The sequence below is a fragment of the Dendrobates tinctorius genome, unplaced genomic scaffold (assembly GCF_039654945.1).
Source record: "Dendrobates tinctorius isolate UK_male_01 unplaced genomic scaffold, ASM3965494v1 ptg000120l, whole genome shotgun sequence".
In the NCBI taxonomy this organism is placed as follows: Eukaryota; Metazoa; Chordata; class Amphibia; order Anura; family Dendrobatidae; genus Dendrobates; species Dendrobates tinctorius.
This window is the reverse complement of record NW_027361788.1, coordinates 31972816-31999614: the sequence shown is the minus strand read 5'-3', so window position 1 is coordinate 31999614 and position 26799 is coordinate 31972816. Positions and strand designations below refer to the sequence as shown.

At 46.3% G+C, this 26799-nt stretch overlaps 1 protein-coding gene across 1 annotated transcript; it reads right to left on the bottom strand.

The window, feature by feature from the left end:
• Positions 1-266: 266 nt before the first annotated feature.
• Positions 267-26332, bottom strand: TMEM250 (transmembrane protein 250). Its single transcript, XM_073541048.1, has 2 exons — positions 26088-26332; positions 267-948 (listed from the first exon to the last, which is right to left on the bottom strand). Exon 2 carries the CDS (start codon positions 819-821, stop codon positions 402-404), a length of 420 nt encoding a protein of 139 aa, XP_073397149.1. The 5' UTR covers positions 822-948; positions 26088-26332; the 3' UTR covers positions 267-401.
• Between the last annotated feature and the right edge of the window lie 467 nt (positions 26333-26799).

Below are 26799 nucleotides of genomic sequence, written 5' to 3'. Positions count from 1 at the left end.
AACTGAAAAAAACATTAAACAACCACAAGACAGATTTAATCAACCAAGCTATGATTGCAGTTAGTATAAGGCGCCAACCTGACACTGTCTGTAGGTTACTGAGCACAATCCTGCTCACAGGTTCCTTTTAAGCCTTCCCAGACTAGTTCTGGCCCTGGACAAGAGCACCTTCTTGCCTGAATACATCAGATATGAAAGTAGAAAAATGTGATATTAATAAGGAATATTAAGACCTTATCTTGATTGACATTGTCTGCTCCACATGCTGCTGGCATCCTGACATGTATTTACATGCCTTTATTAAAAAAAAGACTATTCTTGCATTGATAAATAAAGGGAAAACAAGACCGACTCGTACTCAATCTGCCAAGGAACATCGTTTCCCATCCGCATGCATATATTTACATATCTATAAACACCATAAAACACCATCCCAGTCCACCGACGAGCAGCATGGTTACGTGGATCCCATAAATAAGCAGTTCGTTCATGAGGCTAAAGTCGACCCGCCTCCGCCCCAGCAGCAGCAGGATGATGGACAGTTTGTATTGGAAGCGCAGGAACACTCGGATGCCCAGATACTGAAGGCAAAACAGGATAGAGAGTGCCACCCAGAGGATGGAAGAAAGAAGGCTGCAGCTGAAGTACAGCAGGAAGCGGATGAAGCCGTACATCCATCTGGACTTCAGGTAGATGTCAAAGTTGTTGTACTTGGTGCGCACCAAATGTGTAGTCCGGACCGGGCCGCAGGCAGAATGCAAGCAGGTGGTATGAGGGCCGTGGAAGGATCGAACACGGCGGGGAATGGGGATCACAGGCATTGGGGACCCCACCTCTTGTAGAGTCTCATGGGAGGTCTTGGTCGGATCATATCACCAGGATGTAAATTTGTAGCAAGAAGGAGTAGGAATACCGGATGGCCATCCAGGAAACTAGACTGGCAGATACCTACAAACAAAACAAGGCAAGTCACTGACAATATTCTGCTGGTGGAGTTATTGTATGCATATGTTACATGTCCTGTACTGACCCTCCGATATATCCTGTATTATACTCCAGAGCTGAATTCTCTATTCTACTGCTGCAGTCACTGTGTACATACATGACATTACTGATCCTGAGCTACATCCTGTATTATACCCCAGAGCTGCACTCACTATTCTGCTGGAGCAGTCACTGTGTACATACATTACTGACCCTGTACTGATCCTGAGTTACATCCTGTATTATACTCCAGAGCTGCACTCACTATTCTGCTGGTGCAGTCACTGTGTACATATACACTCACTGGCCACTTTATTAGGTACACCATGCTAGTAAGGGGTTGGACCCCCTTTTGCCTTCAGAACTGCCTCAATTCTTCGTGGCAGAGATTCAACAAGGTGCTGGAAGCATTCCTCAGAGATTTTGGACCATATTGACATGATGGCATCACACAGTTGGCGCAGATTTGTCGGCTGCACATCCCTGATGCGAATCTCCCGTTCCACCACATCCCAAAGATGCTCTATTGGATTGAGATCTGGTGACTGAGGAGGCCATTTGAGTACAGTAAACTCATTGTCATGTTCAAGAAACCAATCTGAGATGATTCGAGCTTTATGACATGGCGCATTATCCTGCTGAAAGTAGCCATCAGATGTTGGGTACATTGTGGTCATAAAGGGATGGACATGGTCAGCAACAATACTCAGGTAGGCTGTGGCGTTGCAACGATGCTCAATTGGTACCAAGGGGCCCAAAGAGTGCCCAGAAAAAATTCCCCACACCATGACACCACCACCACCAGCCTGAACCGTTGATACAAGGCAGGATGGATCCATGCTTTCATGTTGTTTACGCCAAATTCTGACCCTACCATCCGAATGTCGCAGCAGAAATCGAGACTCATCAGACCAGGCAACGTTTTTCCAATCTTCTACTGTCCAATTTCGATGAGCTTGTGCAAATTGTAGCCTCAGTTTCCTGTTCTTAGCTGAGAGGAGTGGTACCCAGTGTGGTCTTCTGCTGCTGTAGCCCATCTGCCTCAAAGTTCGACGCACTGTGCGTTCAGAGATGCTCTTCTGCCTACCTTGGTTGTAACGGGTGGCAATTTGAGTCACTGTTGCCTTTCTATCAGCTCGAACCAGTCTGCCCATTCTCCTCTGACCTCTGGCATCAACATGGCATTTCCGGCCACAGAACTGCCGCTCCCTGGATTTTTTTTCTTTTTCGGACCATTCTCTGTAAACCCTAGAGATGGTTGTGCGTGAAAATCCCAGTAGATCAGCAGTTTCTGAAATTCTCAGACCAGCCCTTCTGGCACCAACAATCATGCCACGTTCAAAGGCACTCAAATCACCTTTCTTCCCCATACTGATGCTCGGTTTGAACTGCAGGAGATTGTCTTGACCATGTCTACATGCCTAAATGCACTGAGTTGCCGCCATGTGATTGGCAGATTAGAAATTAAGTCTTAACACACAGTTGGACAGGTGTACCTAATAAAGTGGCCAGTGAGTGTATTACATTACTGATCCTGTACTGATCCTGAGTTACATCCTGCATTATACCCCAGAGCTGCACTCACTATTCTGCTGGTGCAGTCACTGTGTACATACCTTACATTACTGATCCTGAGTTACATCCTGTATTATACCCCAGAGCTGCACTCACTATTCTGCTGGTGCATTCACTGTGTACATACATTACTGATCCTGTACTGATCCTGAGTTACATCCTATATTATACCCCAGAGCTGCACTCACTATTCTGCTGGTGCAGTCACTGTGTACATACCTTACATTACTGATCCTGAGTTACATCCTGTATTATACCCCAGAGCTGCACTCACTATTCTGCTGGTGCATTCACTGTGTACATACATTACTGATCCTGAGTTACATCCTATATTATACCCCAGAGCTGCACTCACTATTCTGCTGGTGCAGTCACTGTGTACATACCTTACATTACTGATCCTGAGTTACCGGTACATCCTGTATTATACCCCAGAGCTGCACTCCCTATTCTGCTGGAGCAGTCACTGTGTACATACATTACCTTATCCTGTAATTATCCTGAGTTACATGCTGTATTATACTCCAGAGCTGCCACTCACTATTCTGCTGGTGGAGTCACTGTGCACAGTGCCTTGCAAAAGTATTCGGCCCCCTGGAACTTTTCAACCTTTTCCCACGTATGCTTCAAACATAAAGATACCAAATGTAAATTTTTGGTGAAGAATCAACAAGTGGGACACAATTGTGAAGTTGAACAAAATTTATTGGTTATTTTAAATTTTTGTGGAAATTCAAAAACTGAAGTGGGGCGTGAAATATCATTCGGCCCCTTTACTTTCAGTGCAGCAAACTCACTCCAGACGTTTATTGTGGATCTCTGAATGATCCAATGTTGTCCTAAATGACTAATGATGATAAATATAATCCACCTGTGTGTAATCAAGTCTCCGTATAAATGCACCTGCTCTGTGATAGTCTCAGGGTTCTGTTTGAAGCACAGAGAGCATCATTAAGACCAAGGAACACAACAGGCAGGTCCGTGATACTGTTGTGGAGAAGTTTAAAGCCGGATTTGGATTTAAAATGATTTCCAAAACTTTATAAACATCCCAAGGAGCATTGTACAAGCGATCATATTGAAATGGAAGGAGTATCATTACCACTGCAAATTTACCAAGACCCGGCCGTCCCTCTAAACTTTCATCTCAAACAAGGAGAAGACTGATCAGAAATGCAGCCAAGAGGCCTGTGATCATTCTGGATGAACTGCAGAGATCTACAGCTGAGGTGGGACAGTCTGTCCATAGGACAACAATCAGTTGTACACTGCACAAATCTGGCGTTTATGGAAGAGCGGCAAGAAGAAAGCCATTCCTCAAAGATATCCATAAAAAATGTAGTTTAAAGTTTGCAACAAGTCACCTGGGAGACACACCAAACATGTGGAGAAAGGTGCTCTGGTCAAATGAAACTAAAATCGAACTTTTTGGCAACAATGCCAAACGAGATGTTTGGCGTAAAGGCAACTCAGCTCATCCCCCTGAACACTCCATCCCCACTGTCAAACATGGTGGTGGCAGCATCATGGTTTGGGCCTGCTTTTCTTCAGCAGGGACAGGGAAGATGGTTAAAATTGATGGGAAGATGGATGGAGCCAAATACAGGACCATTCTTGAAGAAAACCTGTTGGAGTCTGCAAAAGACCTGAGACTGGGACGGAGATTTGTCTTCCAACAAGACAATGATCCCAAACATAAAGCAAAATCTACAATGGAATGGTTCACAAATAAACATATCCAGGTGATAGAATGGCCAAGTCAAAGTCCAGACCTGAATCCAATCGAGAACCTGTGGAAAGAGCTGAAAACTGCTGTTCACAAACGATCTCCATCAAACCTCACTGAGCTCGAGCTGTTTGCCAAGGAAGAATGGGCAAGAATTTCAGTCTCTCGATGTACAAAACTGATAGAGACATACCCCAAGCAACTTGCAGCTGTAATCGCAGCAAAAGGTGGCGCAACAAAGTATTAAGTTAAAGGGGCCAAATAATATTGCACGCCCCACTTTTCAGTTTTTGAATTTCCACAAAAATTTAAAATAACCAATAAATTTCATTTAACTTCACAATTGTGTCCCACTTCACCAAAAATTTACATTTGGTATCTTTACGTTTGAAGCATAAGTGGGAAAAGGTTGAAAAGTTCCAGGGGCCCGAATACTTTCGCAAGGCACTGTACATACATTACTTATCCTGTACTGATACTGAGTTACATCCTGTATTATACTCCAGAGCTGCACTCACTATTCTGCTGGTGGAGTCACTGTGTGCATACATTACATTACTGATCCTGTACTGATTCTGAGTTACATCCTGGGGAGAACCCCAGATAAACCCTCGCTAGAAAGTCTTAAAAAGTTACTTTTATTATCAAAATTAAATTTTACTTTAGGGTATAAAAAAAATAAAAGTCAGTCCCTAATGTGCCTAAATTTGTTTACATTAAAGTGCTCAAAGCTCTATTAATGATGCGTAATGGCAACACCTGTCTGGCAGAGTAGGACAAGTACATTTAAAGCCCTAGTCCCCCCAACATGTTTTACCACGTTAGCGGCATCATCAGGGAATTGGTCACTGTCTTTAATGCAACCACGTTCCAAATCCTGAGCGTGCACACAGCTCATCCGCTACCCGGGCATGCACCCTGTCTCTGGGTGTACAGCCCCAGCTTCATGTCAGATGTGCGCATGTTACATGGTAGCCGTGACTTGGGGCCAGTGACTGCAATAACATGCAATGTTTGTGGGTGTGCCTAATTTCAAAAGTACACTGGATGATCGACGAGTTGTACTTTTGAACAACACCATTGGTTTTACCATGTCGTGTACTGGAAAACAGGAAAAAAAATCCAAGCGCGGTGAAATTACAAAAAAGTACAATCCCACAGTTTTTTTGTTTTGCTCATTTTAGTAGGTTCACTAAATGCTAAAAGTGACCTTCCATTATGATTCTCCAAGTCATTACGAGTTCATATACACCAAACATGTCTAGGTTCTTTTTTATCTAAGGAGGAGGACGTCACTGTCAGAAGATGGGAGGCACCAGACCCGGACCACGACACCCATCGGACCCGGACCGGACCCCCCCCGGTGAGTATAATATAACTCGCTTTTCTTATCTTTCATGTTACATCGGGGGCTTATTCACAGCATTACAGAATGCTGTAGATAATCCCCTGATGGCGGTGGCCGCATCTTATATGCGAAAAAATAGGTGACAGATACCCTTTAATACGTAGTAACACCCTCTTTTACAAGTATCACCACTTTGTAAACACTTTGTAGCCAGACTAGAATCACTCAGTTCTTGTTTGAGGGATTTTCATCCATTCTTCCTTGGAAAGTTCTTCCAGTTCTGTGAGATTCCTGGGCCATCTTGCATACTCTGCTATTTTGAGGTCTAGTCACAGATTTTCAATGATATTCAGATTAGGGGACTGTGAAGGCCATTGTAAAACCTTCAGCCTGCCCCTTTTCAGGTGGTCTATTGTGGATTTTGACGACTGTTTAGGATCATTATCCATTTGTAGAAGCCATCCTTTTTTATAATTCAGCTTTTTTACAGATGTGTTATGTTATGCTTGCCCCAAGAAATTGTTGGAATTTAACTGAAACCATTCTTCCCTTTTATCCGTGAAATGATCCCCGTGCCATTGCCTGCAACACAACCCCAAAGCATCATTGATCTTCCCCCACGCTTAATGGTTGGTGAGATGCTCTTTTCCTGAAATTCTGTGCCCTTTTTCTCCACACATACCTTTGATCATTGTGGCCAAAGAGTTCCATTTTAACCTCATCAGTCTACAGAACTTGGTTCCAAAATACATCAGGCTTGTTTTTTTTTATTTTTTAAATCAGATTATTTTTTTATTAAACAGTTTCAAGTTACAAAATTGAGACAAGGCACACACAGTTTTAACATACAGATTTGACACATACCTCTTATACCCAACCCCCCCATTATCAAATTATAACTAATATAACCGTGGGTCCCTTAGAATGTATAGTAGAAAAAAGGGAGAAACACACAAAAAAAAATAAAAAAACAAAACAATTTTTAAGGGGGACAATATGAAACAAGATAAGACTTGTACAGCATAGAACTATGAACAGTCAGGCACATAGTACCTACCGGTAATTGCGTTTCCAGGAATCCATCCTGACAGCACCATGGAGGACGTCCTTCTTACCCTCAGTGGGACAGGAACAACGAGCGGTTAAAGGACCCTCCCCTTACCACCCATCAGTGATTTTCCAAAGTACCACATCTGGATGGATGCAAACAGAGGCTTTATTAACAATTCTTATACAAATGTTACTTCACATCAGTATGCAAAACACAAACTTGCAGTAGGGAGGGAACTAGTAGTGCTGTCAGGATGGATTCCTGGAAACACAATTACCAGTAGGTCTAATTACCGGTTTCCAGTTCACCATCTGACAGCACCATGGAGAAGTACCAAAGAATGGTAATTTTAGGGCGGGTCTACTGCATGTAAGACCTTCCTGCCGAAGGCTAACTGTTCTACACTACATCTAATTTGTAATGTTTAGCAAAGGTACTAACGTTTGCCCATGTTGCGGCCCTGCAAATTTGTTCTGCTGAGGCCCCCCCTCTTTCTGCACATGACGTAGCTACGGCTCGAGTTGAATGGGCTCTAAGACTGTCTGGGGAATCCTTCCCTTGAGCTCTATAGGCTAAGTCTATCATGGTTTTAATCCACCTCGCGATTGTCACTTTTGCCGCTTTACAGCCCTTAGTTGGTCCCCCATACTGGATCAACAGATTTTTGTCTTGTCTCCAACTCTCGGTTGCTTTTAGATATTTTAGCACGGTCTCTCTGACATCTAAATTGTGATAGACCCCCTCCTTTGGATTTCTGGGGTGTTCGCAGAATGAGAGAAGAACCACCTCTTGTTTTATATTCTTGGAGGATACTACTTTGGGGAGAAAAGTTGGGTCAAGCTGCAGGACTAACCTATCAAAAATCTGTAGGTACGGGTCCCGTATAGATAGGGCCTGCATTTCCCTCAACCTCTTGGCCGATGTAATGGCTATGAGAAAGGCGGTCTTAAAGGAGAGTTTGACTATATACATATTCTCTGACAGGAGATACGGGGATTTACACAGCACATTAAAGACCAGGTTAAGGTCCCAGGGTGGAGAGGACTTTCTTACGAGGGGCCTCAATCTCTGTGTGGCTCTAGAAAACCTCGCCACCCAGGGATGGGTGGCTAGGGAGAAATCAAAGAAGACACTAAGGGCCGATATCTGTACTTTTAATGTACTAGGCCGAAGACCCTTCCTAAATCCCAGCTGGAGGAAGTCAAGGATTTTTGGAATGTCTGGAATTGAAGTATCCATCGGAGATCCACCCGAGAAGGTACAGAACCGTTTCCAGATTTTATAATAAATCGCTGACGTCACTGGCTTCCTACTTGATTGGAGTGTTGTGATGACATCGTCTCAGAGGCCTCTGGATCTCAGGGTTTGGCGCTCAGGATTCAAGCCGATAGCTGCAGCGAGTCCGGATTCGTATGCAGTACCGGACCCTGGTGTAGCAGATCCTGTCTCTTTGGTAAAAGGATGGGTCTTTCCACCGCCAGTCTGTTTAGAAGAGAGAACCAGCTCCTCTTTGGCCAAAAGGTAACTACTACAATTGCTGTTTCTCCGTCGTCTAGTATCTTCCTGAGTGTTCTCGGAATTAGTGGAAGAGGGGGGAAACGCGTACAGAAGCCCTTCTCCCCAGGGTTGTGACAGCGCATCGAACCCGGCTGCCCCCTCTAGGGGATTTAGCAAATAGAAGGTTCTGACCTTTGCGTTGGTTCTGGAGGCAAAGAGATCCACCTGCGGTGTTCCCCAACGCTAGCACAGCATGTGGAATATCTCCGGATTTAATTCCCATTCTGTGGGGTTTATCGATTTTCTGCTTAAGTAATCTGCCAGCTGGTTCCTGGCTCCCTCCAGGTGTACCGCCGAGATGGACTCGACACAGAGTTCTCTGCCCACTTGAAGATCTGATTCGCCAGATGTTGTAATGACGGATGTCTCGGGCCTCCTTGGTGTCTTAGAAACGCCACTGCGGTCACGTTATCGGAGAGAACCATCACATGTCTGCCTCCAGTGATTTCTTTACTGAATGGGAGAGTGTCATCTTCTTGTCCAATGAACTCTGTCTCCTGTCTCAGGTTCCGTGAGTGGAACTGACTCCGCTTCACTCCGGGGATGCAAGCTGTCATTAGGCCCAGTATTTTCATTGCCTCCCTTATGGAACATGGTTTCTTCTTGAACCGGTGCACCTTCTCTATTAGGGTGACCTGTCTTTCTTCTGGTAAGGAAGATGTTTTGATGTGGGAATCTAGTATGACTCCTAGAAATTTTATTCTGGGCTGAGGGATTAAATTTGACTTTTCCCAATTTATGACCCACCCCAATTCCTGTAACGTGGAGGTTGTGAGGTGGCAATCGATTTTGAGCTGCTCCACCGAATCTGCCATTAGTAAGAAATCGTCCAAATATGGTACTATGGTGACGCTGTGATTTCTCAAGTAAGCAACTACTTCTACCATTAGTTGCTTGATCCTGCTCCTCCTCGACCGCCGCTTTCATGCTGTGTGACCGCACTGTTCAAGCTGCTCCATGCGGCAGGCGCCCCCGCTGGGCTCCGCCGCCACCGGCAGTGACACGACCCACATGTCCAGCGTGCGGCCACACTCTGAAACGACAAGCGATCAGAAGTGACCCGCAGCTGCGTCTCCTGCTCCCAGCACTGCTTGCCAGCCGGCTGCCACGCTTCTGCGGCCTGAGTCTCGCCGTGTGCCGGCTGCTTTGGCCACCACCGCACCTCCGCGCTATGGCCCTGGGAGAGTGTTGCCGGCGTCATGGAGACCGCTGCCCAGAGGCATGGCGCCGGGCCTCAGAGCCCCCAAGGAGGAGGAAGCGGACCCATTTCCAGGAGCAGCACTACACTGGGCTGGCTGAGGGACCCCCCATCACAGGGATCAGCTGCAGATTTCTTGCGGCAGGAAGGAAAAGGCTGGGCCCCCCCCGATCCTCACCATCTGCACAGCACCGTCCGAGGATACGCTTCGTCGTTTCTATCCCCAGTGGGACATGAAAAACACTGATGGGTGGTAAGGGGAGAGTACTTTTAACCGCTCATTGTTCCTGTACCACTGAGGGTAAGGAGGACGTCCTCCATGGTGCTGTCAGGTGGTGAACTGGAAAAAAAATAAAAGGTTTACACTTTAAACATTACAAAAAGGAAAATGGACCAATTCAATACTTTGGGCACCCTTGGAAATTTGTATGCTCTGATAACTTTGACCAAGGTTTCAGACCTTAATTAGCCTGTTAAGATTATGGCTGGTCCATTATCGTCATTAGAAAAAGCTAGATGATGCAAGTTTCCCAGGTTTCTAAAAACCCAGCCACCTCTAATTTTGTGCCAAAAACAGCAGACAAGTGTTTTCAAGTTGCCCTTTCTTGAGTTTGAAATGTAATTAAGAAATGGCAGCAAAGGCTGGTTTCACATTTGTGTATCTGTGTGCAGCGTTTTATCCGCAGAGATCTGCATGTGTCTTGTGTACATATCTTTAACATGGTGTACGCAGGGACATGCGTTTGCATCAGTACGCATGCGCCATTTCTCGGTGTGCCGTGGGGTCCGGCGAACACATGTTGCATTTTTAGAAGCGGCAAAATTCCATCAAATATGCGCAGTCATGCGTCAAAAAAACACATTACTGTCTATGGAAACGCACTGGTACGCAAGGACATGCGTACACGTGTTCAATACGCATGCGTACTTCTAATGAGTTGATCAAGGAAGTGATTTCACCACCTGCTAATTGCTAGCTCTATAAAAGGAAGTGTGGACACCGCAAGGCCATATAACTCTCTCGACGATAGCACAAGACTGGCTATGTAAGTATAGAACCTTAGAAAATGTCTGTCTCTCTCACTGAAATTTGCACTTTGTACTAATTTTTTTTCTGTTACTTTTAGACTTGTCGACTTTCCTGGTGCTGCGGTTTTCTCCTGGTACAACACTCTCTATGTAAGTATAGAAGTTTTGAAAATGTCTGTCTCTTCCAATGCTTTTTCTCTTCCTTGTAGACTGGTTGACTCTCCTGGTGCTGCTGTTTGTCCCTGGTCTGTGCTGACAGCTGTGCTGTTGGACTACTGCCTGTAATGTAAGTATTGGTGTCCATGGATTTTTTTTTGTCTACATTGTGTTTGGATCTTAACAAGTTTAATTTTTCTTCTGTTCTTTTGTGTAGTGTTTCACTTGACTGCTGCCTGCTCTTCAACCATGTCCTCAAGTGAAGAACTGACTTCTTACCAGGGTGGACCTGACAAAGATTATGTAATCACATTTGCTTATACTGATTGGTATGTATTGACTGGCAATACTACACATGTTAAATCATGTAATTTCTTACAGGTACAGTACCTTCCACTGATGAGGAGCAGTCGGAAATGATTCTTCCCAGGGTCATCGGGCTTGTGTGTCTCAGGAGGAAAGACAGGGTGTAAGTAGTCTTTTCATCAGAGTTGTAATAGAATTTTTTTTTTTTCAGTTTTACTTAAAATTCTTTTTTTCTATTTTATCTATAGGTTTCACAGCGGGAAGAAGCCACACTGGATACTGACAATGAGCAACTAATCCACCTTGTGCAAGAGCGAGTACTGTTGTGGGACACCCGTGATCGTCAGCACTGCGACAATGTGGTGATTTGACGTCTCTGGGAAGAAATGGCAACATCGCTGCTGGCTGATGGGGACTGTGCCATGCCACGTGCCAGAAATGAATTTGGTAAGTATTGCAATGTGGTCTGACGTGGCAGTAAACCTGTTAATGTAGGTGGATTGTTTTCCAATTAATTTTTTCATTCTCCCCCCCCTTCACAGTGAAGAGAATCAAAATATGTTGGCGTTTGATGAAGGATCGCTTCAACAAGGAAATGAGAGAGGAGATTCGGGTTTGAAGTGGTGCTGCTCAAAGGTTCCGGAAATACAAATACCACCGGAACCTTGCATTTCTGAGGCCTGCGCTTGCTTGGCGAATGTACGTACATATATATACATACACACACACACACACACACACACACACACACACACACACACACACATACACACACAGTACAGACCAAAAGTTTGGACACACCTTCTCATTCAGGCTGTGTGCCCACGTAGCGATTTTTAAGCGTTTTTGCTGCGATTTTGGGCGCAAAAACGTTTAAAAATCGTGTACAGAACGCCCCCCATGCATTCCTATGGCATTCCGCACATGCTGTGCTAATGCTGCGCTTTTTTCCACGGCGGAATCGCATCACGGAAAAAATCGCAGCATGGTCATTCTTTTGTGCGGAATCGCAAAGAATTGCCGCGATTTCGCACCCATAGGAATGCATGAGAATCGCTTACTTCCCGCATGTGGCTATGCCCACCATGCGGGAAGTTAAGCGTCTCATGTGCGGTTGGTACCCACGGTGTGGAGGAGAGGAGACTGTCCTCCAGGCCCTGGGTACCATACCCCTGTAAAAAAAAGAATAAAAAATAAAAAAATCGGGGTATATTTACCTTCCGGCGTCACGCGCTGCATTCCCGGCCTCAGCGTTCCCAGTAATGCCTTGCGGCACCGTCCTGTGAGGACGTGGTCTCGCGAGATCGCTATAGCAATGCGAGACCAACGTTATCACAGGTCTCGCAAGGCATTACTGGGAACGCTGAGGCCGGGAATGCAGCGCGGTACGCCGGAAGGTAAATATACCCCGATTTTTTAATTTTTTTTAGCATTTTAACATTCTATCTTTTACTATTGATGCCGCATAAGCAGCCTCAATAGTAAAAACCTGGTCACACTTGTCAAACACTATGTTTGACGAGTGTGACCAACCTGTCAATCATTTTCCAAGCGATGTTTCAAATCGCTTGGAAAGTGCTTGAATATCGCACGCGAAAATCGCGGCAAAATCGCGAACATAATCGTGGTGAAATCGCGCGGAAAAAAACGCGCGATTTCTGGGAAGGAGTCCGGTTTTTAGTGTCCGGAATAAAACGCTACATGGGCACATAGACTCAAAGAGTTTTCTTTATTTTCATGACTATGAAAATTGTAGATTCACTCTGAAGGCATCAAAACTATGAATTAACACATGTGGAATTATATAGTTAAACAAAAAAGTGTGAAACAACTGAAAATATGTCTTATATTCTAGGTTCTTCAAAGTAGCCACCTTTTGCTTTGATTACTGCTTTGCACACTCTTGGCATTCTCTTGATGAGCTTCAAGAGGTAGTCACCGGAAATTATTTTCACTTCACAGGTGTGCCCTGTCAGGTTCAATAAGTGGGATTTCTTGCCTTATAAATGGGGTTGGGACCATCAGTTGTGTTGTGCAGAAGTCTGGTGGATACACAGCTGATAGTCCTACTGAATAGACTGTTAGCTGCTTTTTTTTGCCATAATACAAATTCTAAGAAAAGAAAAACGAGTGGCCATCATTACTTTAAGAATTGAAGGTCAGTCAGTCCGAAAAATTGGGAAAACTTTGAGTCTTAGTTACTCACCGGTTAACGGTATTTTTCGGAGTCCATGACAGCACCACCTGAGAGAGGGGATCCGCACTTCAGGAACAGGAAACCTACAGATACAAAAGGGCGGCACCTCTCCCACGCATAAGTCGGATTACAGAGCACAAAAGGACCTCCGAGGTTAATGGCATGATTTATGTACAATACTATTACTTAACTATTTATCACCCGTGGATATATACAAGAGAAAAAAGTGAACACCCAAACTTAAAGGCCAGGGCGGGAATATACGGGTGCTGTCATGGACTCCGAAAAATACCGTTAACCGGTGAGAAACTAAGACTTTATTTGGTCATCCATGACAGCACCACCTGAGAGAATTACAGAGAGTAATAACTACTTTAGGGAGGGACTACAGTCTGCAGAACCCTGACACCAAAGGAGAGGTCTGAGGAAGCACCCAGGTCTAGCCTATAATGACTATAGAAGGTGCTCGGAGAGGACCAAGTAGCCGCCTTACATATCTCGTCAATGGAGACTTCTGATCTTTCGGCCCACGAGGTCGCCATGGCTCTGGTGGAATGCGCCCTCAGCTTCCCAGGTGCCGATCTGCCTTTTGAGGTGTATGCTAGTAAAATAGCATCTCTAATCCACCTGGCTAGTGTGTTTTTTGATGCTCTAAGACCTTTCCTAGCGCCTTGATGGGAGACAAAAAGGGCATTATCCTTCTTCCAGGGATCGTTAACTGTCAGATATTCTATGAGACATCTCCTAACATCTAGGGTGTGTAGTTTCTTTTCCTTCTTGTTAGCTGGATTAGGGAGGAAGGATGGAAGGACTATTTCCTGTGTCCTATGAAAACTAGAAACTACCTTAGGTAAGTATACTGGATCAGGCCTAAGTATTACCCCATCGTCTCTGAACTGTATATAAGGAGGAAGCCTAGATAATGCCTGGATGTCACTTACTCTACGAGCTGACGTCAGAGCTACCAGGAAGGCTACTTTGAGGGACAGATTTTTTTATGGAAGCTGATGAGATAGGTTCAAATGGAGCTTCCGTCATAGCCGTGAGAACTAGGTTCAAGTCCCACGGCATGAACCTATCCTTCACTACTGGTCTGGATCTATCTGCCGCCTTAATGAACCTACTGACCCAGTAACTACCTGCGATGTCGCAGCTAAAAAGGGCCCCCAAGGCTGATACTTGTACTTTAATGGTACTGGTGGAAAGCCCCATGTCCAGACCTTTCTGTAGGAATTCTAAGATTTGAACTATAGGTGCTGATTCCCCAGCGACTACTCCTGAGTTCTGAAGGAGTCTTTTCCAGATTCTAAAGTAAATTTTGGTTGTAATGATTTTCCTACTTTTAAGCAGGGTGTTAATCAGGTCTGGGGAGAAACCTTTATCTTTTAGCAGTGACCGTTCAAAATCCACGCCGTCAGATGTAGGCCAGCCACCTGAGGATGGTAAACTGGGCCCTGGGATAGGAGATCTGGGATGTCCGGAAGCACCCACGGGTCGGACACAGACATGGTCCTGAGGCATGAGAACCATGCCCTCCTGGGCCAAAATGGAGCGATTACTATAATCCTCGCCCTGTCATTTCTGATTTTCCTTATCAACAGGGGTAGTAGAGATAGGGGAGGGAAGGCGTAGGCTAGCCTGAAGTCCCACTTTATCAGAAAGGCGTCTACCGCCAGAGGGTCCTCTCTGGGATTTAGAGAGCAGAATTGTCTCACTTTCCCGTTTTCTTTGGTGGCGAAGAGATCTACCTCTGGTTGCCCCCACTTTTGTACAATCAGATCGAAGATGGAGGTTTTTAGGGACCATTCCCCTTGTTTTAGCAGATTGCGGCTTAAGAAATCCGCCGTGGTGTTTTCTTTTCCTTTTATATGTAGAGCTGTTAAAGATAGAAAATGCTGCTCTGCTATAGTTGGAACAAACGCTCTGCTACATTCATCAGGGGTCTGGAACGAGTCCCACCTTGGTGATTGATATAAGCCACAGTAACCTGATTGTCGGAGAACACTCGCACGTGATGACCCTGTAGATACACAAGGAGCTTTTTAGCTGCCTGCTCCACTGCTGTCAATTCTTTCAGGTTAGACGACATTTCTACTTGATGATGCTCCCATAGGCCCTGGACTAAAATCTCACCCATATGAGCCCTCCAACCGGAAGGGCTTGCGTCTGTGGTGACTATGCCGGTTATGTTATACTCCCAGGACACCCCCCTGGATAAGTTAGTTATTCTTCTCTAACCACCATTCTAGGGATTCTCTCGTGTTCCGGGATAAAGTTAGCTGGCCCTCCAGCTAACCCCCAAGGACTCTGATGTAGTAAAACCTCGCCCTGTAGTTTTCTTGTATGAAACTGGGCCCACCGGACCGCGGGGATACAGGACGAGAGAGAGGCCAAAAGGGACATGGCTTTCCTGAGGGACATGGTGGGGTTATTGGAAGCGTTCAGGACCTGATAGTGTAGGCGAACTAACTCCTCAGGAGGCAGACGGCATTCCTGCTTCTCAGAATCTAAGATTAGGCCTAAGAATTGCTGGACTCTTATTGGCTGAAATCGAGATTTTTTGATGTTAAGTAGCCATCCTAACCGCTCTAGGGCAGACATTGCCCTTTGTAACTGCTCCAAACAATGTTCCGCCGTTTTGCCTATAATAAGGAAGTCATCCAGGTAGGGGACCACTAGAATGTCTGATTCACGCAGATGAGCCATAACCTCCGATACAACTTTAGTAAATACCCATGGAGCGACTGCAACCCCAAAGGGGAGGGCCACATTTTGGAAATGTTGAACTGACCAATCTATCTGAACCGCCACTCTGAGGAAATGCTGATGGGCTGCATGAATGGGTATATGGTAGTAGGCGTCTTTTAAATCTAACACCACCATAAAGCAATTTTCAAACAGCAATTTTATTGTGGAATTGATTATTTCCATTTTGAACGGACGTATGACCAGAAACTCGTTAAGGTTTATTATAGTCCTGAAGGAGCCATCTGGCTTACGGACTAGGAACAGAGGTGAGTAGAAACCTCTTCCCCTTTCTGCCTCCAGCACCTCCGTCAGGACCTTCTTGCGGCATAGATCATGAACCTCGGCCTCCAGGGCAGCTTGTTCTGATGGGGAAGATTTAAGTGGGGTAACCTTAAATCTGTTTTGGGGGACACAGGAAAATTCTAGCCGTAGTCCCGATGCTATCAACCCCAGGATCCAGCGACCAGGCCAGTTTGAAGGCAGCTAGTCTCCCTCCTACCGGAGCAACTAGTCATTGGGGTGGATTTTAGCCTCACGCGCTGGCCCTTCCTGGCGCCCCCCTCCTCCAAACATAAATCCTGTACCTTCCCTTCTTTTTTCATCCCATTTGCCTTGATCCCTGGACGACCTCCTACGGAAATATCCCTTCCTGGTAAAGGGACGTCTATAAGAAGGATTCGGCAGACTGGGGAATTTTTCATTTTATCATCCCCGGCTTTTTCTAAAAGTTCGTCCAGCACGGGACCGAATAGATATTCCCCCTCACACGGAATGAACAGAGTCGAGACCTGGCCTGGATATCTCCCGGCCACCATTTCAACCAGAGAGCCCTTCGAGCTGCATTCGATAATCCTGCGGTCCTGGCCGCCATCCTTGCCGAATCTGCCGAAGCATCAGCTAAAAAAGCTGAGGCGTTTTCGAATGATCGGCAGGGTCTTCCGGATGGATGCTCTCGAGGCTCCGTCTTTCAACTGAGAATCCAGTTGATCCAGCCAGACCATCATGGATCTGGCTGTGCACGTGGCTGCTACTGCTGGTCTTAGAGCGCCAGCTGACATCTCCCATGTTCCTTTTAGAAATGAATCCGCTTTTTTATCCAACGGATCTTTCAAGGAGGCCATGTCGTCAAATGGTATGGAGGATTTTTTGGAGGCTTTCGCTACTGCTGCGTCAAGCTTAGGGGCCTTGTCCCATCTGCTTACCACTGGGTCATCAAAGGGGTACCGCCGTTTAAAGGCCGGTGGTAAGGTACCCCTCTTTTCAGGCCTTTTCCATTCTCTGTCTATCAGGCTCTGGACCTTGTTATGTAGAGGGAAGGCCCTGCGCTTCCTTGGATCTAGACCACCGAACATCATATCCTGTGCAGAGAGTTCTGGTTTTGTGTCCGCTACCCCCATAGTGGATCTTACTGCTTTGACTAGCCTATCCATTTGGTCTAAGGGGAAGCAAAAACGGCTAGAGTCTTCCTCCGAAGATGAAGAGGAGGCAGGGGATCCGAGGAGTCATCATCCTCTGAACCCGAAAGACTAGCTTCTCTTCTCTTAGAAGACTCCCCTTGTGATAGGGCTTTCATTTCTGTCCTGATTATTTCTCTCAGGCTTGTGGTGAAGTCAGGCGTCTCTTCCGCTACCTGTATAAACGGGGGAGAGTGTAAGGGCCTATCAATCTAGCCATGGACTATCGTTCCCTTTTAAACCCTACCGTCTGTCGCACGCACGGCTGACAACTTTTTAGGGTGGGCATCTGGCAAGGGGCAACTACAGAGGGCACACTCCCTGTGCTTCTGTATACCAGAACTTTTCTTCCCCTGCGAGATCACGGAGATCTCTTACCCATGCAGTCGATGCACATACCGGATCACGGAGGGAGGCAGCGGGATCCTTCAGTCTGGAGGAACTTCTGCGGCTCTGCCCGCTCGTTCGTCCTTGCTTCTTCTGCTGACCACTTGTATGAGGCTTTACTGAAGTCTGCCTCTGCGGGTGCTCCTGCACCTCATCCTGTTGGTCTATGGGGGCTTCCGTTGTATCCATTGCTGCAATGAGCCTCCAGAAGCACCCCAGCAGCGTCCCAGCCTGCCTTATATTGCCTCCGGATATCTGGCCAGCAGGGTTCTGGCCAAAAGCACCTCCCACTTGGGACCCTCCCGTGACCTCCCCGCCCCGTGCTCCGGCCCCCGCTCCCCCCCTGGCCGCTGCACGCGACCCAGGACATCCCTAATCAAATCCTTCAGTTTGTTGCCCCTTCCTCATCAACTACCACCCAATCCTCTTAGCTCCACACCAACTCACCGTCACGTAAACCCTGACGCTAAACCCAATCACCCGATCCTTAACCCTTCTTTTTTGTTAAAGGTTTTAAAATAAAATTTGTATTTTGTTTGTACTAGATCTTGAGTTTTATTTGTATCTTTAGGCTATGTGCACACATAGTTTTAGGTGCTGCGGATTTGTCCGCGCGGATTTGAGAAAATCCGCAGGTCAAAATACCTGCGGTTTATCTGCAGATTTTCTGCAGTTTAGCCTGCGGTTTGACACCTGTCATTGATCAGGTGCTAAACCGCTGTGGAATCCGCACAAAGAACTGACAGGCTGCGGATTTGAACCCGCAGCAAATCCGGGCAGAAAAATCCGCAGCATGTGCACAGCGTTTTTCATTTTACCATTGAAAACAATGGTACTGTACAACGCAGCTAAATCTGCTGCGGTTCCGCAGAGCAAAAAATGCTGCGGATCCGCAGCAGAATCTGCAACGTGTGCACATAGCCTTATGCGCCGTGGCCACAAACACACGTGTATTGTATTTTTGAGGGAACTTGTAAGTTTTACTGAAGGTATTTTATTTAACTCAGCAAACAACAGAGGTAAATTTTAACATTACATGTACATTTTTACATCACAGGTACATTTAAACATAACGGGTACATTTTAAATAATAATAATTTTTATTTATATAGCGCCAACATATTCCGCAGCACTTTACAATTAAGCGGGGACATGTACAGACAATAAATTCAATACAAGTTAAGACAATTTAAACAGTGACATTAGGAGTGAGGTCCCTGCTCGCAAGCTTACAATCTACAAGGAAATGGGGGGGGGGGGGACACAGTAGGTGAAAAGTGCTTGTTACTTCAGGTCTGGCAATTATAATAAATAGAGATTTTCATATAAAGCTGCATGATCCGGTCATCAGCCCGTGTGTTTAAGTGCAATAGACAAGTATCAAGTGCAGTTATCGTGTGCATGGAAGGTGTGGAGACAGATGTATAGTAGGGTGCAGATTCAGAATAATATTTGGAAGGAGGGAACAGGGCAAAGTTAGTTTACTGAGTAGTTGATGTGGTAGGATTGTTTAAAGACATGGGTTTTCAAAGCACGCATGAATAGGTCGGGGCTAGGTATCAGTCTGATCGTCTGGGGAAATGCATTCCAGAGAGCTGGCGCAGCACGATACAAATCTTGGAGACGGAGGTGCGAGGTTCAGATAACGGGGGATGTTAGTCTTAGGTAATTTGTAGAACAGAGGGCACGTGTAGGGCGATAGACAGAGATGAGAGAGGAGATATAAGGCGGTGCAGAACTGTGGAGAGCTTTGTGGGTGAGAGAGATGAGTTTATACTGGACCCTGTAGCAAATAGCACTGTCAGGAACACCGCACTGCACTTGCTCACTGAGCCAGTGCGTGCATCCCGAGTACAAAAACAGTGCTCAAAGATACCTGTGGAGCAGGGCAGCAGCGGAGACGATGCGTGCTTCAGACTATCAGGACCTGAAGCACGTGACTGCTGGGGGCGTGGCCTAAGCTCCACAGAGCTAGGAGCTGCAGGGAGACTCCTAGAAAGGTAACTACAGGACAATGTTACCAAGGGGCATAGACAGAAACCAGATCAAGCCGGGTCAAAGCACGAGATAACAATACAGTATAGTCAGGACGTAGCAATAGATCAGAAAACCAGAACGGGCAATAGACGGTACGATAAGGACAAACTGTAACAGAGTAACGATAGCCAAGCAAGGAGGTCAGAACCAGAAAAGACAATAGTACAAAACGAGAGACGGAGTACAGAGTGAGGGAACAGACCGGGTCATACACGGGAAGCAAACAAGCAACGCAGAATACACGCACACCAGGGGTCAGACACACCAGAACAACAGTATAGCTGACAGAGAACCCTGGTAAAGAGTGAGTATAAATACCCCTCCCAGATCCAGAAAGAGGCCACGAACACTTAACCCTGTGAATGCAGGGCAAGAACCCTGTTCAAACCATGACAGGCACAAGATGGAGGCATCGGTGAAGCGGCTGGACAGAAATATGACCCTGGCTGCCGCATTCAAGATGGATTGGAGAGGAGAAAGTTTGGTAAGAGGGAGACCGATCAGAAGAGAGTTGCAGTAGTCCAGACGAGAATGAGTAAGAGCAACAGTAAGAGTCTTAGCAGTTTCAAAGGTGAGAAAAGGTCGGATTCTGGAGATATTTTTAAGATGCAGGTGACAGAGCGAGTGTGTGATCGGATATAGGGAGTAAAGGAAAGTTCGGTGTCGAATATGACCGCAAGACAGCGGGCATGCTGCCTGGGAGTTATGGTTGAACCCTCCAGGGTTATTTCGATGTTAGGTAGTGTGAGATTAGTAGAGGGGAGAAACACAAGAAGTTCAGTTTTGAAGAGATTTAGTTTCAGATAGAGGGAGGACATGATGTTAGAGACAGCAGACAGACAATCCTTGGTATTTTGAAATAGGGTAGGGGTGATATCAGGGGAAGAAGTGTATATCTGGGTGTCATCAGCATAGAGATGATACTGGAACCCAAATTTGCTGATTGTTTGTCCAATAGGGGCAGTGTATAGAGAGAGGAGGAGGGGGCCTACGACTGAGCCCTGCGGGACCACGATAGCAAGGGGATGAGGAGAGGAAGAGGAGCCGGCAAAAGATACAGTGATGGATCGGTCAGAGAGGTAGGAGGAGAACCAGGAGAGGGCTGTATCCTTGGGGCCTATAGAGCGGAGCATAGTGAGGAGGAGCTGATGATCCACAGTGTGAAATGCGGCAGAGAGATCCATGGGAATCAGCAGGGAGCAATGACCTTTCGACTTAGCTGTTATTACATCATTAGAGACTTTAGTGAGGGCAGTTTCAGGGGAGTGTAACTGGAGAGATAGCCGATTAGACGGGAGTGGACCAAGCGTTCCAGGAGTTTAGAGATGAAGGAAAGGTTAGAGACAGGTCTGTAGTTAGTAGTGCAGTTCTGGTCCAGGGATGGCTTTTTAAGTAAAGGGGTTATGATGGTATGTTTAAATGAGGAGGGAAATATACCCGAAGAAAGAGAGAGGTTAAATATTTTAGTCAGGTGAGTGATGACCACTGGTGAGAGAGACTGCAGGAGATGTGAAGGAATGGGTTCACTGTTGCAGGTTGTAGGCCGAGCAGAAGCGAGGAGCTTGGAAACTTCTTCTTCTGAAACAGGCTCAAAAATGTCTAGTGAGCTTGAGGTGCGGCAGGGAAGGGGATCCAGGCACTGAGGAGATTGGGCTGAGATATCCTGATGGATGTGGTTGATTTTTTCTGGGAAATATGTGGCCAGATCCTCACCGCTGAGGTTGGTGATGGGGGCCTGTACTTTAGGTTTCAGGAGGGAGTTTACGGTTTTAAAAGTCGTTTTGGGTTGTTGGATAGTGAGGTGATGAGGGTGGTGAAGTAAGATTGTTTGGCCAGATGAAGGGCAGAGTTATAGGTTTTGAGCATGAACTTATAGTGGATGAAGTCTTCAGCTAAGAGAGATTTTCTCCACTGCCGCTCTGCACACCTTGAGCAGCGCTGAAGAAAGCGTGTTTACATTGTGTGCCATGGCTGCCGTTGTCTGTGTCAGGTCTTTCTGTGTGTAGAAGGTGCTGCTTCATCTAGGTCATTCTTCAGTGTATTATTGAAGTGTGACAATGCCAAGTCTGGACAGGAGAGGGAGGCGATGGGGGCTAAAGATGTGTGGAGATGGTCCATAAGCTGCTGGGTATTAATGGTACGTGTATTCCAATAAGGGTGGAAAGTGGGGGTGTCCCGGGTGAGGAGACAATTCTTGACAGAGAAGGAAAGAAGGTTGTGGTCCGAGAATGGAAGAGGGGAGTTAGTAAAGTTGTGCAGCGAGCCAGGACGGGAGAAAACCAGGTCCAGAGTATTCCCGTCCTCATGTGTGGGAGAATTAGTAAACTGTGAGAGGCTGAAAGAAGAAGTTAGAGAAAGAAGATGAGAGGCAGATTGGGAGAGGGGATCATTGATGGCGATGTTACTTAGCAGCTTAAATCATTTTCTCTTGCCATGCCACACGTCCATTATCTGAAACAAAGTAAGCAGCAAACTTATCCGTCATCTGGGCAACTTCCACTGTGTTTCTCAGAGGGTGAAATTGATAATCATGCAATGTAACAGGTTCCTCAGGTTGTAAGTTTGGTCGCTCTTTTACCAGGATGTAGTTGTGCAGAACACATGCTTAAGTTTCACAACCTCATCAATAGTGTCAATTGTTAGATTAATGGATGTGCCCAAAATGCTCCATTTCGATATCAGCAATCCAAATGCACACTCCACAGTTCTTTGTGCCCTTGTCAGTCTGTAGTTGTAAATTTTCTTTTGTGTGAATTAAGTTCCGACTTGAGTATGGTTTAATGAGGTTGGCACACGTTTGGAACGCCTCATCCCCAACAACAACAAAACGCGTTGGCGGTCCTTCAGTGATCTTGGCTGCAGAAAATTAAAATCATTCCCATCCAGACGTTGGCCCATGTCAAAGTTTTTGAAAGTTATTTCCTCGTTCAAATGAGCCAATGTCCACGGCAACAAATCTATACTCAGCATCCGCAATAGCCATTAGAACAATGGAAGAGTATTTTCTATAATTGAAGTACTCAGTTCCACTTCCAGCTGGTTTCATAATCCTAATGTGTTTGCCGTCCACGGCCCCCACACAGTAAGGAAAATTACAAATTTCCTGGAATTTTAAAGCATTTTCCAGCCAGTGTTCAGTTGTGGGTTGGGGGAGGAATTCTTGCTGCAGAATCCCAACTAAAGCACGACAGGTGTCTACAATAATTCCAGAAAGTGTGGACACTCCAATCTGGAATTGAAAATGGAGTGATGATAAGGTCTCTGGTAGCCAGGAATCTGCGGAACAGAAAATGAGATGAGAAAAAAAAAAAAGTCAGTGCATGGCTTTTATAACAATCAAATTAACGCCAGGTGCTTCTTTTTCCAAATTACGTACCTCAGGGTGACCAACAGACCTTCCTCAGCAGGAATTGATCGATGTAGCTGTGTGTCCTGCCTGGTGATGGATCCTCAGACACGTAGCAGCAAGTCATGGAAGCTCTGTTCCGACATCCTCGTGTAGTCAAAAAACTTCTCTGGGTTTTGCCGCAGCTCTGTATACAAAGAGTGGTAGGCTCCACGGCTCTCTCGGAGTTCAAGGATGGGGTGGTGCCAATAGCGATGATGACGTCTTCTCCGTCTTTCTCTTCTTTGTTCTTGACAAGCAAAAGCAAAGGCAGCAGCCAATTTCAGTTTTAAATCCAGATCTTTATAGAAGCTGCCCAGGTCAAGATCCATCTTGCAGGTAGATACAGCAGCCAAAGATGAGGATTTCCTCAGTGCAGTGTGTGTGTGTGTGTGTGTGTGTGTGTGTGTGTGTATATAATATATATATATATTATATATATATATCCCATGAGACATGCCTACTGGGTGTCTGATGTCAAGGAAAAGCTACTCCAAAACATTGGAAATTTTTAATGCATGGTCATAAACAATGCAAACCGCATACAAACACATGCAGCTTTTTTGGCGTCATGCGTAAGATGATGCGGATAAAAAACGCTGCGTTAACATTCGTTTTTGCATGCCTTTGCGCATGAAGATGATACGTTGCGCACAGAAACGCTAATGTGAACCTAGCCTTACAGGAACAGTGGAGGTCAAGAAAAAGTCATTGGATTTCTGCACCTCAAAAAAACTATGTATGAACATTGCATAAATGGTGACATGATGCTGCTTTACATTTTTACAGATGACAAAAAAAAATTCCTCCGCCTTTAGTCAACTCCTAGTAGATGAGATTACAATAAAAAAATTTACTTTACTGGAAACAGGGATTTAGAACGGGTTGTCAGGGTAGTGGACAACCCCTTTAATCTGCCACATTCAACAATGAAATCAACAGCTATAAATTTTAGTGTGAACGATACTGTGGATAAGAGTGTACACTCATTTTAGCAATTTTCTACCACTCCTGAACCTGTGTATACCCGCTCACCCCGGCTGGTCACTGTTTTTAGCACAGTATACAGAGATTGTCTGTACCAGGAAAGCGGGATCAGCACGAAACTGGTAAGAAGAGTATTGTCGCCTGTAGACGACCTGTGGATCCGCAGCAAAATCTCCTTGAGAATTTTATTTTCCCAATTTAAAGTACTGGGACAAATTTTTGCTTCTTTTACAATAGAAAATGAAATAGCTGCTTTACATATCCACACCGCAGGTCAATTTCCAGACCCTCCTGCTACTTTATTCTGCTGCGGATTCTACCTGCACAAATCCACAGCATTTCTATATAGCGTAAACCTGCTCCTACAGTACAGCTCCGCAAATGAGGCCGACATTCTGAAAAAATGATCATGGAGAAGGGATTTTGGCAGTATCATGGCTTTGATAAAAACTATGCGGTGCCATGTTACTTTAACCAGGGCTGTGGAGTCGGTAAGCCAAAGCTCTGACTCAGACTCCTCAATTTCCCTGACTTCCAACTCCACAGCACTGCCTCAGTCCTGAGCATGTACATAAAGTGCAGCACATATTATCTCCGCTAAAAGCCGAGATTCTTAGATCAGGAACAGAACAGGCATTTTATGAGTTTCCCAAATTATGAAAACATTTACAGCCCTGAATTATTGAGCCCGATTTAGGCTACTTCCACACTTGCGTTTTTTTGCTGTGCGTTTTTTGCGCACACAAACGCATGAAAAAAAAAAGCATCATGCGTTTGTGTGCAGGTTTTTTTGCGGGTTTTGGTGTGTTTTTGCGCATACATGCGCATTACAATGCGCACCCATAGACTATAATGGGTGTTTTGCTGTAAAAAAAAACGCATTATGTGCGCATGCGTTTTTTGGGGGCAAGTCGGACGCACAAATAATGCAACAGGATGCATTTTGTGCGCCCGAGCGCACACTACAAAAAAACGCATGCGCGTACAAACGCATGTGTATGCGCACCCATGTAAAAGATAGGGGGAAAAAACGCATGCTTTTTTTGCGCTAACAAACAGCGCAAAAAAACGCAAGTGTGAAACCAGCCTTATTATATATTTTAGGAGTCAGCCCATTTTATACTGACTCCACCAAAATGGACTCCGACTGCACAGCCCTGCCTTTACCCATACTTTCAAGAGTTAAGCGCATTCCATACTAGGCGACACCTCAGTACACACTGCCCCATCACACAGCGCCCCCTGCAGGTGACACCTCAGTACACACTGCCCCATCACACAGCGCCCCCTGCAGGTGACACCTCAGTACACACTGCCCCATCACACAGCGCCCCCTGCAGATGACACCTCAGTACACACTGCCCCATCACACAGCGCCCCCTGCAGGTGACACCTCAGTACACACTGCCCCATCACACAGCGCCCCCTGCAGATGACACCTCAGTACACACTGCCCCATCACACAGCGCCCCCTGCAGGTGACACCTCAGTACACACTGCCCCATCACACAGCGCCCCCTGCAGATGACACCTCAGTACACACTGCCCCATCACACAGCGCCCCCTGCAGGTGACACCTCAGTATACACTGCCCCATCACACAGCGCCCCCTGCAGATGACACCTCAGTATACACTGCCCCATCACACAGCGCCCCCTGCAGATGACACCTCAGTACACACTGCCCCATCACACAGCGCCCCCTGCAGGTGACACCTCAGTACACACTGCCCCATCACACAGCGCCCCCTGCAGATGACACCTCAGTACACACTGCCCCATCACACAGCGCCCCCTGCAGGTGACACCTCAGTACACACTGCCCCATCACACAGCGCCCCCTGCAGGTGACACCTCAGTACACACTGCCCCATTATACAGCGCCCCCTGCAGGTGACACCTCAGTACACACTGCCCCATCATACAGCGACCCCTGCAAGAAGCCTTTTATCCTGTAACTTACCCTTACAGCGGGTGTCCACGCTGTTTCCGGGGCTTCCAGTCCCTCCATCCCCCACACGTCAGGCTCCGGCAGCCGGTATCACGCCCCCTGCATGAGGCAGACAGCCCACCACTTGCTCCCTCACTTCCTGCTTCCGGGTAGCAACATCGCGAGAGGGAGAGACCGGGTCCGTTTCCTTAGTTACCTGGTTCAAGTTCCTGTTACCATGGTGACTGTGGCAGATGCCCGGTTATAGCAGAGTGCAGCCCTGCACACGGGGAGGAGTCTGCTGACAGGGATAGGTCCCGTCCTGGCTGCAGGGAATGTGCGGCATGAAAACCATGCAGCCAATCACAGCTCAGCTTACTCCAGCGACCGCTCAGAAAGCCTGCCTCTGATTGGTCACTGTCTGTTAGTGGCGCCTTAGGTCAGTTTCACACTTCAGTTTTTTATTGTCAGTTAAAATCCGCCAAAATGGCGGAAAGCGGATCCGTTGGTAACTGAAGTGAACGGATGGCAGCGGACCGGGTTTTTGACGGATCTGTTGGCTGAAGAATTTTAAAGGAGAGAGAGAATTTTTACCATCCGCCAGAATTGATTTCAGGGTTACATTTCCGGCTCCGTCCGGGCATGTTGGGGGATCCGCAAAAAAACGGATCCGACTGATGCCCATCCGTCAAGATCCGCCAGTAATGCAAGTCAATGGGGAAAAAAACGGATCCGCCAAACAAAA

Excerpts from the sequence above, each read along its gene's own strand:
- TMEM250 (XM_073541048.1), bottom strand. The coding sequence starts at position 821 with ATGCCTGTGATCCCCATTCCCCGCCGTGTTCGATCCTTCCACGGCCCT.